Source organism: Podarcis vaucheri (genome assembly GCF_965113315.1).
Source record: "Podarcis vaucheri genome assembly, chromosome: 2".
NCBI classification, from domain to species: Eukaryota; Metazoa; Chordata; class Lepidosauria; order Squamata; family Lacertidae; genus Podarcis; species Podarcis vaucheri.
The window spans coordinates 24970068-24982557 of NC_138760.1; the positions used below are offsets into that span (position 1 = coordinate 24970068).

Below are 12490 nucleotides of genomic sequence, written 5' to 3' on the forward strand. Positions count from 1 at the left end.
TGCTAAGCTAAACTGCCAGTTGCTTGTTATAGCCCTTGTTACTGCGAGAAGGTGAACCATTGATGCTGGGAGCCGGATGTTCATCTCTCCCCGAAGTTAGGGATAATGGCCATGCTTAGAATCAAGGTCTTGGAGGTCCTTGCTGCTGACAGGTAGAGACAGGAACAGAGGAGACTAAAGGAAGGAATGGTAAGAAACTGCCGCTTCTCATTAACCACCAGGTTTCTTTGAGATACTGGCTCGCGTCATGGGAAAAATGTACACGATCTTGAAAAGTTTCCAGTAAGGAACATCGTGAAAAAATATGGGATAGTACAAATTCTAAATGATATGAACAGTGGGCAACGATTGAGCAGGAAAACCAATTAATTAAAAGATTTCAGTTAACCAACTCTGTGTCTTAGTTTTATAGCAGTTGGAGGAAAGGCAGTTAACAGACAGGGTGTCATCTATAGCCTGCTCAACAAAGATGCAACATTCCTATTAAAGCGCTCATAATCCTCCCACCACTAGGCAATTTAATTAAATTCAATTTCAGCAGACTGTCTGCCTAATGCGCTCTGCAAATGAAGCCCCGGCTTACCTAACACATTCTGTACCTTACAAGAGGTCTCTGCAGCCCAAATGGAAGCAGAACTGGAATTCAAATTCAACAGGGAAGAGACATTTCGCCTGGTGACTTATGTTCTCAAATCATCCAGGGGATAAGCCTCAGAGCTGGGAGACTGCTCAGTAATTCTGCATGCAATTTCTTCCCCAACCACAGGACTTGCAGAACAAGCATAAAACTGGACAAGAACTACAGGGGTGGCAGCAGTCTGACATTAAAGCAGGCTTGGAAAGTTACCACCAAGGCAGTGGGGAAGGAGGAGGTGAGCTATCAGTTTCAATCTTCCACAGGAAGATCACAACTCAGGACCCACCAGGTGCAAGATACCAATGTAGCAGCTAGCACAGTGTTTGTGTTAAAACACAGTGAAAGACAAGGATGGTGATTTATTGTTTAGAAAACGTCTTCTTAATGCATTTTTACAAGATAATAAATGGAAATAAAAATTTCAATGCTGTGCTATTACAATTGTTCTGTCAGCACACATATTTCTGTGTGCTAGACGGAACCATTTTTCCTTCTTTTGCTGTTCTAATCCCAAAGCTGATTTGAGGAGGGCACTGTATGGAGGAAAAAAAGCTGAGAAAAATCACTTTGCACCAGTGGGACTTATATTGCTGGTTCCTGCTAGTGCAATTATTTAGTTGAATCTAGCCCAAAGAGCTGCAGAACAGTAATGTAAATGATTAATTTATATTGGGCTGAGGAGCAGCATGCAGACATGTTCCTAAGACTGCTGGACATGAACAAGACAAACAGAATACAGTCGTACCTTAGAAGCCGAACGGAATCCATTTGCGAAGTCCGTTCAACTTCCAAAACGTTCGACAGCTAAGGCATGGCTTCTGATTGGCTGCAGGACCTTCCTGCAGCAAACTGGAAGCCACGGAAGCCGTGCCAGACGTTTGGCTTCCGGAAATCATTCGAAAACCAAAACACTCACTTCCGGTTTTCAATCGTTCAGGAGCCAAAAATTCGACTCCCAAGGCGTTCGACTTTCAAAGTACAACTGTACATCTCTAATGCCTTTGTATACACTCTTTACAACATATGGAACTAATAGCTAACAGCTTTCAATTTTATATCCAGTTTTCAAGATCCCATTGATGTGGGCACATTTATTTCTCTCATCTTTTATACCACCATTCTTCAAGGAGTTGGGAGCAGCATTTATGGTGGGTCAGGTTCTTCCTCTTCTACCTTCATAGAAGCTGTGAGGGAGGGTCAGGCTGAGAGTGACTTGGGACAATGTTATCCAGTGTTGTTTATGGCTGAGCAGGCTCTTGACCTAGGTGTCTTAGAATCATAGAATCATAGAGTTGGAAGAGACCACAAGGGCCAACGAGTCCAACCCCCTGCCAAGCAGGAAACACCATCAGAGCACTCCTGACATATGGTTGTCAAGCCTCTGCTTAAAGACCTCCAAAGTAGGAGACTCCACCACACTCCTTGGCAGCAAATTCCACTGTCAAACAGCTCTTACTGTCAGGAAGTTCTTCCTAATGTTTAGGTGGAATCTTCTTTCTTGTAGTTTGGATCCATTGCTCCGTGTCCGCTTCTCTGGAGCAGCAGAAAACAACCTTTCTCCCTCCTCTATGTGACATCCTTTTATATATTTGAACATGGCTATCATATCACCCCTTAACCTCCTCTTCTCCAGTGTCTTTCGGATCCTAGTCCAATGCTATCCATTCCTACCCCCATAGTGAGACAAGAGGCGGCACACATTAAAACTTTTCAGCCCAGTAATTAGAACAAATGTAGTCACTCTGTAGCTTTTTCCAGATCTGCTCGGCGAAACTATGATGTGCTCAGCGAAGCCTAGAAAATGAACAACAAAATCATGCAGCAGTCACAGATCCCACCCAGCCTACCTAGCTTTTTGTTCCCAGAGGAGGCAGGGACCTCATCCAGCATCGTCAGAGATGAAGGGGCAGGTGAATGGTTGCTGGATACAGGCCTGGAAAGCGGCTTGCTGGAGCTTCTCAGTTCAGGCTGCACCCGGAGAGGCTGGGCATTCTGGGAAGACCGTGCGGTGGCAGGCTTTGGACTGAGGTCTGCTAGCCCATTTTCTAATGTTACTAAAGAGGGAGGAAAAGAAGGTCCTACTTCATGCATCTGAAGATCATAACACAGTAAAACAGTGCAATTATGTAAGCCAGGGTTCCCAAACTATTTTTCCTAGGCACCTCTTTATAGTTTTGGCAGAGCACCATATCGCCAGAAAGAACAATGCGCTATGAACGCTCATCTACCTAGAAGATACACTAGCATCCATCTCTATGAAGCCACTTCTAAGTGAGCCTTTAGTGCAAAATTTAGATACCCAACCTTATACAGTCATACCTTGGTTTTTGAACAGCTTAGTTCTCGTTTTGGCTCCCAAACGCTGCAAACCTGGAAGTGACTCTTCCGGTTTGCAAACTATTTTGGGAAGCCAAACCTCCAATGTGCCTTCCGCAGCTTCTGATTGGCTGCAGGAGCTTCCTGCAGCCAATCAGAAGCCGTCCTTTGGCTTCCAAACCTTTTGGAAGTTGAACCGACTTCTGGAACAGATTTCGTTTGACTTCCAAGGTATGACTGTAGCAGAATTCGCTCCTATTGCCATCTCCTTCCTCTGGGAACCTGGAATAGTTTCCACCGTATTTCCAAAGTGCTGTTAAAAGTGCTAAACAGCAAAAAAGGTATTTAATCTGTTTTTAATATTATTACATATTTAAGCACAGCGGAAGGGAGAGAACAAGGCCCTCCTATTTCTTTACACACACAAGCAGCAGTACTGCTTTTCGGCAACAACCTGACAGAGAACTAACCTGCTCCATCAGGCACCTCAGGCATTGCAGGCTCGCCCTCCTCCAACTCTCTGGCATCTATGGAAAGCGCATCCAAACCTTCGCTGAGTGAGTCCACAGACTCTGTGTCATTGGCCGAGCCGTTGACATGGTAACCGTTGATCCCACCCTTATCAGATGAAGCTACAGACTGTTCTTCTTCGGTGGATGCTGGCTTGCTGGGGTCAGGAAGGCTGGCCCTCGATTCTGCAGGAGGCTTTGGCTTAGTTTTCTTCTTTTTGTTCTAGGGATTAATATATCCACCCCACCAAGGGGGAAGGGGGAGAGGAAAGAAAAACGCTAAGCTTAATTTCCAGGATCATTCTTACTACTTGAACATCAGATAATTAGATACTTTATAGCTGAACGTCCTAGGCATTGATCCCTTAAAAGTGGGATGGATTTATTTAACAATTAGAACCGACAGACTGAGATTAATGTGGCCCAAGTGTACTATGCGTGGCAACTGTGCATAGAGAAAGACTTTAGTGCAGGAGAACATTAAAAATACTGCTCTCAACCATCAATTATTCTGAAGGACTGGCTGCACTCACAGATGTGTGCACACCACTATTTTGTACAAATGCAGAAAAGGCACAGGATGTGTCACTGGGCTCTGAGAGTTGCAGCTTTCCATTTTTAGCCCTTGCAACTGAAAAGGTGTGCTTGACAGTGAGTGAGAACCACACTGTGAAATCTTAGAAGCCAGAGACATGGTTGAGTAACATTTTCACTGGCCAAAGGGATAACAATTTAATCAAGAAATCAGAAAACTTCCCCTGAACCTAGAAGAAGCCTAATAGACAGGTGCCAAGGAACAGTTTTGCAGGACTAGGAATTTTTTTCAGCATGCCAGCTGAAAATGTTCCCACATGATACTGTCTCTCATGAATGGTTTGTGGTTTTATATTCTGTTTATTCTGTGAACCAACCTGCAGGTATAGGGCAGTATTTTACACACACACACACACACACACACACACACACACACACACACACCAATAATGCTAAGCAGAAGTGAATTGTGGTTTTGAAACTTTGTTCCAAAAAGCTACCAGACACTGGAGTAGTTTCTCAGATCAACATTATCTAGTAATAAATACGCAGTGCTGCCCTACGACAAATTCTCTTTTTCTTGCGTCATTGCCGTTTGGTGTGAGTGGTACAAGAAGATGGGCTTAGAAAACCCCATGGTTCTTCCAGAAAGACTCCAAACCAACCCAATACACTGCAGTTCAAGACCAAATTACGGCTTACCTTTTTCTTTCCAGTTACTGTCCATTCTTTCAACACTGCACTGGCACTACCTGTTTTCGAAAAAGAAAAATCGTAAGCAGAAATGTATTATGAATTATGCGCTATGAATGTGAAGTAGAAAGGAGATAGTAACACGAGATATTAAAAGAGAATCTAGAGTTACAAAAGTAACTGATGTGGCGCAGATAGCACATGAAGGAAAGAATTATATATTTCTTTTCTGCCCATGGGTTGGAAAGCAGACCATCCTCTTATCCCCAGGTGTTTTCTGAGAGTTTTTGACCAAAAAAACCAAAGAGAAAAATATAGCAGAGCCTGAATTTCCATGAAGTTAGAGCCAGGAAAACGAAGGAGGGATGAGGATTTACGTACAAGGGGCATCCAAATGCTCTTGTAGGAATTTTCTCTTTCTGTGTGTGATATTAAAAGTCTTTGTATGTTACAAAGTGCCTGTTTGGTTTGGGCACAAGAAATGTCAGCGAGAACGAGATAACACTGATACAGGCTGCTGCAGAGATCTAATTTGAACTCAAGTGTGCCCCTTCTGAATCACAGTATTCCACGCAATGTGTTGCAGCATGCATGTGCTGGAGCAATAAAACTGCATTAATACAGAGGTGTTTCCTGGCACTGGAAGTACAGCCTACTAACTTCCAAGTAACTAAAAATTTATTTCTAGCCATTGCATAGATAATTTACACATTGGTTGATTTTTTTTATGGTAGTATAGCGACAAAAGAGTTTAAAAACTCTGTGCGTACAATTCTAGTTTCAATCCTATACCGAAATATGGCCTTTTTGTTTCATGTGGATCCTAAATAGATTCTGAAAGAGTATATGCAAAAAGAAAGAAAGAAAGAAAGAAAACATATTCAGGAATGAAACCAATGTGCTGCTCATTCTGAGAAAAGCCAAGAAAAACTCTCCCTACGTAGTCTAAAGACAATTACCATTTAATGAGAGGTACATTTGGGCTGGCCACCAAACTGGCTCTTGTCCAACCTCAAGTAATAAACATTTAAATGTTCATGTACCTACATAAGCATATACAAAAGAATGAAGCAGGAAAAGTGGGAATTTATATTGTCAAGATGGTGCAATATAGAACCCAGATGCTAAAGCAAAATTGTACTGATCCAAGCACATAAACTTCTGAGCCGAGAAACAAATTTCTAGCCCACGTTGACTGAAAGTAAAATCTAGAAATGTATGGCTGCTTCTTCATTAAAAAGTCAGAAAACAGTATTTGGGGGCTTTGCACACATATGTCCTACATGAACCAAATATTTGTTTTAAGTATGTATACTTGTGTAAAAGTTGCAGGAATATCTATTTTGCCACAATGATGCATATTTGGATGTCATGCTTGCTTGTGATCTTTGTAAAATAGTTGCCCAGGAGACTTTCCCCTCAACAGTTTACGGAGCTGAGGACTGATTTTCCCTTTTATGTGGATTGTCTTTGCATGTAAAACATGCAAAGGAAATAAATGTTCAGAGTGGAACTCTTTACTCTTACACCCTTCCTTCTTTTCCAGTCTTTCTCCATACCAAATTCCACACCCCAAATGTTACCTTCCTGGTCCCCAACAAAACCAAGAATCTCAAACACCCACACCAAATAAACTAGGTGCAAAAGTGAAGAGTTTGTAACTGCACATATTCACAATGCAAGGCCCATAACCCCTACCCACCATTTATCCCCATCACAGATGACAGCCAGCATCTGAGATAGAACCTGGTTATTAAAAAACTCACCTTCCATGAAAGCCTGCACCGTTCGATCTACACAGTTATCAAAGTGCTGCAGCACCAGGATAATTTCGTTGTTGCTGCGGTTGGGGACTATTGCTCTCACAGCACTGATCTAGAAAAATGAGATATGCAGGTCACATATTAACCACTTGCTTCCAAGTCAAACATTTCCCCTTGCTTCCAACACAGGAAACTAGTTAAGTTTCTTTTCTTCCAGCTGATGTCAGTTTCAGTTTTGCTCTGGGAACAGCCCATTAGTGTTGTTTTCTCTGGCAATGTTTTTCTGAAGCCCATCCCAAGGAAGCAAACCTCTCACAGACGCTATAGCTGGAAGCAACATGAACACACAGCAGCACTGAAGCCACCTGGGTCCCTTTTGCTTCAGTTATTACTGCAACGCTTACATTATGACTCAATATGTTGCCAAATGCAACTGGCCAGTACATCTCTGCCCCCAAATAAATGCTGGCCCCCCCTTTTTTTGATAATGCACATGTCTCAATCACGGCTTTAAAGTCACTTGCAGGAATGGCAGAGGAAAGGAGGCAAGGGAGAAATGGAGAGTTACAGAGAGATCATTTCCCCCCAAACCAGTAGTACAGGAATCAAAGAATCAAAAGGGGTAACAGCTTTGCTTACAGCAGAGGTCTCTATCTACTCCAAATTTCTGTTCGTCGCAGATCATAAGAATCTAGCAGCAATATAACATGCCAAACTCCTAGCTACAAGAACTGTTCAGGAATTCCTTACCTTCTCTTTCATGTTTTCAAAGGTACCTCCTTGGGCCATCACAGTATTGGACTGCACATCAAAAATAAATCCTGATGAATCTGATGAAGTGGAAAGAGACACAGAATATTCAGAATGAAAGGAACCAAGAAGATGGAAATAACCTCTCAGACGAATTGTAGATATACACTGTGCTGTGCAGAAAGAAAATAAAAAGTAGGCTGGAGATTATGCTAAAAGGTCTCATCCAATCCCTGGTGACAAGAGTATGCAAACACACCCTACTAGAGAGGCAGAGTGCACAGGGGTTCCACCTGTTGAACACTGCAGCAATTGTATACACTGCCTTGAAGCAGAACTCTGAAAACAGCCAGCCTTGGCAATATGGCAAGACCAGCCCCAAATCAGACTGCCTGGGAAGAGCTTGTGATGAGTTCTGAAGGTCAGAAGCTTAGTCTGGTATATTCCTAGGCATACTAAAGCTTATCTTCAAGATTTATCATTGGGTTAGACACACCTTCAACATAGCTTTGCGAATCCTTAACTCTACTTCAGAGCAAACATAACGGCAGCAGAAAATTGGGAGCAGCAATGTACAGCAGTGTTTCCCAAACTTTTTTGGGCAACGGCACACCTGTTTACTGAAAAAAATCTCGCGGCACACCACCATTACAGCCCCGTGACGTCAACGCGCAGCATCATGCCGGGAGGGACGCACGAAAGTGAAAGTTTTTTCCCTCCCTTGCCGGGGAACCTCCAAGCTTTGGGGGTGGGAGGAGGCAGCAGAGCGAGGGACTGAGGGACGGCGGCAACTGAGGCGGCGGTGGCTGTTGTGGTGGTGGCGGCGATAGCGGGCGGAGGAGGGGGCGGCGGCGGGGCTTGAGGAGCCGTCGCCGGGAGTTGCTGCTGCTGTTGGTGCTGCTGCTGCCCGGACATGCCGGCCTCCTCCTCCTCCGCTGTCTCGCGCTCCTCCCTTTTGCACGCGCTGCCCCGCCGCTCGGCACCACCACCGCGGAGCCGCCCCCGGCTCAACGCGGATCCTCGCCGCCGCCGCCTCTCACCGCCCGACTCGCCCGCCTCCCTCCCACGGCACACCAGCCAACGTCTCACGGCACAGTAGTGTGCCGCGGAACACCGGTTGGGAAACACTGATGTACAGTATCGCCTTAACGATTCATGGCCTATTCACACAACCCTCTCCTTTAGCTGATGCTCCCATTTTCAGTCAGTCCATGCCTGCTTCTCAGCCACATGTACACCATCAACATTCACTGAATTCAACCCAGGTAAGCATATGGCACACTGCTGCTGATGTAGCAAGAGCATGAACAGAACCACCTCGCTACACTTGACTGGAAGTCAACACAGGCTCAACATAGCAGGAGGCCCAGGCTGAACGGATCAGAAGGACGATCTTTCGCAAGATCTGCTTTGACCCGTACAGTTTTGTGAGACCCCCGACATATTGTTGAAATTCTGCTTTGTTAGCCTACTCAGGCAAAAGAAAAGAAAAATACAGAAGGATCAAAGCAGCAGCGAAGGAAGTGTAACCTCTAACAGAACTAGTCCGATATCAATTAAGACAACTGGGGCAGTCTCAATGCTGCCTTTGTTGTTTGGTACTAATCTTGAGGATAATACGCAGCTACCGAATGTGCACAGAGGAATCCATCACAGCACCAAACCTTTACTCAATATTTAATGTTGTCGCTCCCTCCTGGGTACGCAAACTGCAGTTTTTACAATTCATTTATCAAGATCTGCCAGCTGCTAATTCTGTTTAATGCTAGCATAACTGCCAGCACACATTTATTTGTTCTGCTTTTAGGACTTGTGCGTCACAAAAGGGGTGCTCCTTTTCTGTTATTCAATTACAATTTCCAGAACTAAAAGACTGAAGCAGTAAGTGAGGAGTGGCTTGACGATCAGGACTACTGTAATCCCTGGTAAAGCCAACTATGTGGTTGAGAGATCAGGCCTTCTCTGACCTGAGAGGTGGTGTTCAGGCTGCTTTGGATGGGGGTGCACTTTGCCTAAAGATTCAGGTGTTAATTTTGAGCGTGCTTTTAGATCTGACCTTCCCATTGGCGGCTGAAGTGGCATTCAAGACACAAAGTACCCATAGCCAGCTATAGCCATGTCAAACAGAGGGAGAGGGGCTACAGTTCTTTACACTCCTGAAATGTTAATGCAATGTGCTGCAATGAGGCTGCCCTCGAAGACCGCTCAAAAACTAGTGGGCTGGTTCACATGTCACTTTCAAAGCATGGTCAAGCTCAACCACGGTTTAAAGGTGAGCATGCAGCATGGTGGTACAAAGACTGAAAATCACAACCATTCCACTTCTCCTTCGGTCTTACTGCACCTGTACTATTGGGAGCTAAAAAAAAAAAAATCCTTCCAGTAGCACCTTAAAGACCAACTAAGTTAGTTCTTGGTATGAGCTTTCGTGTGCATGCACACTTCTTCAGATACACTGAAACAGAAGTTGCCAGATCCTTCTATATAGTGAGAAGGTGGGGAGGGGTATTACTCAGAAGGGTGGTGGGAATGGGAGATTGGCAGATAGCTGAGATGAGCCTGTTGACGACTCTTAACGACTGTAATAGGTCTAAGTCCTGGTTGGGTTTGTTTTCCCCCATATAAACCACAAGCAATAAGCCAAGAACAAACCTCATTCACAGCTTGTGCTATGAATGGTTTGAAGACAAACCTAATGCAGTAGCCAAGATGGTGCCCTACAGATGCTTTGGACTACAGTGGTACCTCAGGTTAAGTACTTAATTCGTTCCAGAGGTCCGTACTTAACCTGAAACTGTTCTTAACCTGAAGCACCACTTTAGCTAATGGGGTCTCCTGCTGCACCGCCGGAGCACGATTTCTGTTCTCATCCTGAAGCAAAGTTCTTAACCTGAAGCACGATTTCTGGGTTAGTGGAGTCTGTAACCTGAAGCATATGTAACCTGAAGTGTATGTAACCCGAGGTACCACTGTATAGCTCCTAACAACTATCTAGACTGGCCAATGGTCAGGGATTATGGGAACTACAGCCCACAACACAGAGAGCATCAATGAACAAAATTATTCAGCATTCCTACTCATATTCAGTTTCTGTTTTAACACCTATATCTTTTAAACATATCCTGTCGTCAAGCTAGGTGCTACACTGTTCTGTATGTGTGTATCTCATTCTTCCTACCTAGATGTGGAACTTTGCATTCATTTCTTCTGAAATTCTTGTTTTTGGTTGGTCCAGTTGCCTGTCCTATCAAGACCTCAAATCCCTCAGCATGCTGATAAAGACCTTTGCAGGCTAGTAATGCCTGCGGGCTTACTTATGAAAAGGACGGAGCCTGTTAACTCATTCACCCAAATACAGGGATTACCTGCATATAGGAGAGCAAAATCTACATTTGAGATGCTACAGGTATTCAAAACCAGTTGGGAGTGGGGAATACATTTTGCTATTGTTAAACAGTTTGGGGTCAGAAACTCACCTGACGTACTCTTAATCATTCTGCAATCTGCTTGTAGGTCTCCATCTGCCTTCTGCCTACCCTGGGTTTATAGTGAAAGAACTTAAGAACAGCAGTTGCATCTGGCCAGTAGCCAATCTATTCCAAAATCCTGCACTCATCCTGCTCCCTGCCCTGCCCCTCCCAGACCTTTTCCCACCTGGCCTGGGAGGGCAGGACCCTGACTGACTCCAGCTGCAAAAGCTGAGGCTGCTGGACAGACTCTTGGCTGGGGTATCATTTAGGGGGTATTGTTGTGGGGTGTTGCTGGTATTGGGTTTTTTTGGTATATTTAATCTAGATCTTATGATTTATTTGGAAATGGTTCAATGTGTACTTATTGATACAAGCATTTATGACTACTTTTATTATGTTGGTAATTATGCTAGCCACCTTGAGCATGGCTATAACTTTGGAAAGTTAGCATACAAATAAAATGATTGACAGCTTGATAGTGGTCAACCAGATAGATGCCCATGAGAAACGCACAAGTAGGACCTGAGCAGAACAGCGCTCTTCTGACCTGCAGTTTCTAGCATACTGCCTCCTACCAAGAAGGCAGATGATGACCCTGATTGGTACTGATAGCTTTATCCACCATGAATTTGTCTAATCCTCTTTCAAAGCCATGCAATTGCTACTCATGATGCCCTTTGTGGGAGTAAATTCCACTCAAATGATGAGCTGTGTGAATAAGTACTTCCTTTTTTTCTGCCCTGAATCTTCCAACATTCAACTTCACTGGATGCCTGTAAGATCTAGCACATTGAGAAAACATTTCTCTATTCACTCCTCCATGCCATGCATAATTTTAGGAACATTATCACGTTGCCTCTTACTTGCCTTTTCTCTAAACTAAAAAGTCCCAAATCCTGCAACTTTTCCTCATAGAAGAGGTGGCTCCACCCCCATTGATCATTTTGAATGCCCTAAAAAACAAAACAAAACAAAAAAACCTTCTCCAATCCTGCAATACAGTGGTACCTTGGTTCCTGAACTGCTTAGCTGTCAAACAAATTGACTCCCGAACGCAGAAAACCCGGAAGTACCGTATTTTTCGCCCTATAGGACGCACTTTTCCCCCTCCAAAAATGAAGGGGAAATATGTGTGCATCCTATGGGGCGAATACAGGCTTTCGCTGAAGCTTGGAGAGCGAGAGGGGTTGGTGCGCACCGACCCCTCTCGCTCTCCAGGCTTCAGGAAGCTATCAGCAAGCCTGGGGAGCCCGCGGGAGTTCCTGCAGGGCTCCCCACGCTGCGGATAGCAGCCTGCCGCCTGGCGCGCGGGGCGCCCTGAAGCAGAGCGCCCCTTGCGCCAGGCAGACATCGGCCAGTCCTACAAGCTTGGGGGACAGCGGGGAGGCGCAGCGCCGCCATCCCGCTGTTCCCCGACCTGGTTTGGGGGGGAAGTTTCCTTTATTTCCCCCCCAAAAAGCTAGGTGCGTCCTATGGGATGAAAAATACGGTAAGTGTTCCGGTTTGCAAACATTTTTCGGAAGCCGAACATCCTTCTGCAGCTTCCGCTTGAGTGCAGGAAGCTCCTGCAGCCCATCGGAAGCCATGCCTAGGTTTTCAAAAGGTTTTCAGGAGTCGAACAGACTCCCGGAACAGATTAAGTTTGAGAACCAGGGTACCACTGTATTCTTTTTGCGGCGAGGCAACCAGAACTGTACACAATACCCCTAGTGTGGTTTCACCATCATCTTTAGAAAGGCATTGTGACATTGGTGCTTTTATTTTTCAATTCTTGTCCTAACCATCCTTAGCGTGAAAATTTGCCTTTTTCACAGCTCC

At 44.7% G+C, this 12490-nt stretch overlaps 1 protein-coding gene across 2 annotated transcripts in view; it reads right to left on the bottom strand.

The window, feature by feature from the left end:
- The window catches only part of SPATS2 (spermatogenesis associated serine rich 2), a 50761-nt gene that overhangs the window by 11359 nt on the left and 26912 nt on the right, over window positions 1-12490 (bottom strand). For both annotated transcript variants that reach the window (XM_082212556.1, XM_082212557.1), the window contains exons 3-7: window positions 7203-7282; window positions 6456-6564; window positions 4699-4748; window positions 3424-3685; window positions 2485-2691 (exon numbers count right to left, since the gene is read on the bottom strand). In XM_082212556.1, the coding sequence (XP_082068682.1) occupies window positions 2485-2691; window positions 3424-3685; window positions 4699-4748; window positions 6456-6564; window positions 7203-7282 (708 nt within the window). The remainder of the gene's footprint in view (window positions 1-2484; window positions 2692-3423; window positions 3686-4698; window positions 4749-6455; window positions 6565-7202; window positions 7283-12490) is intronic.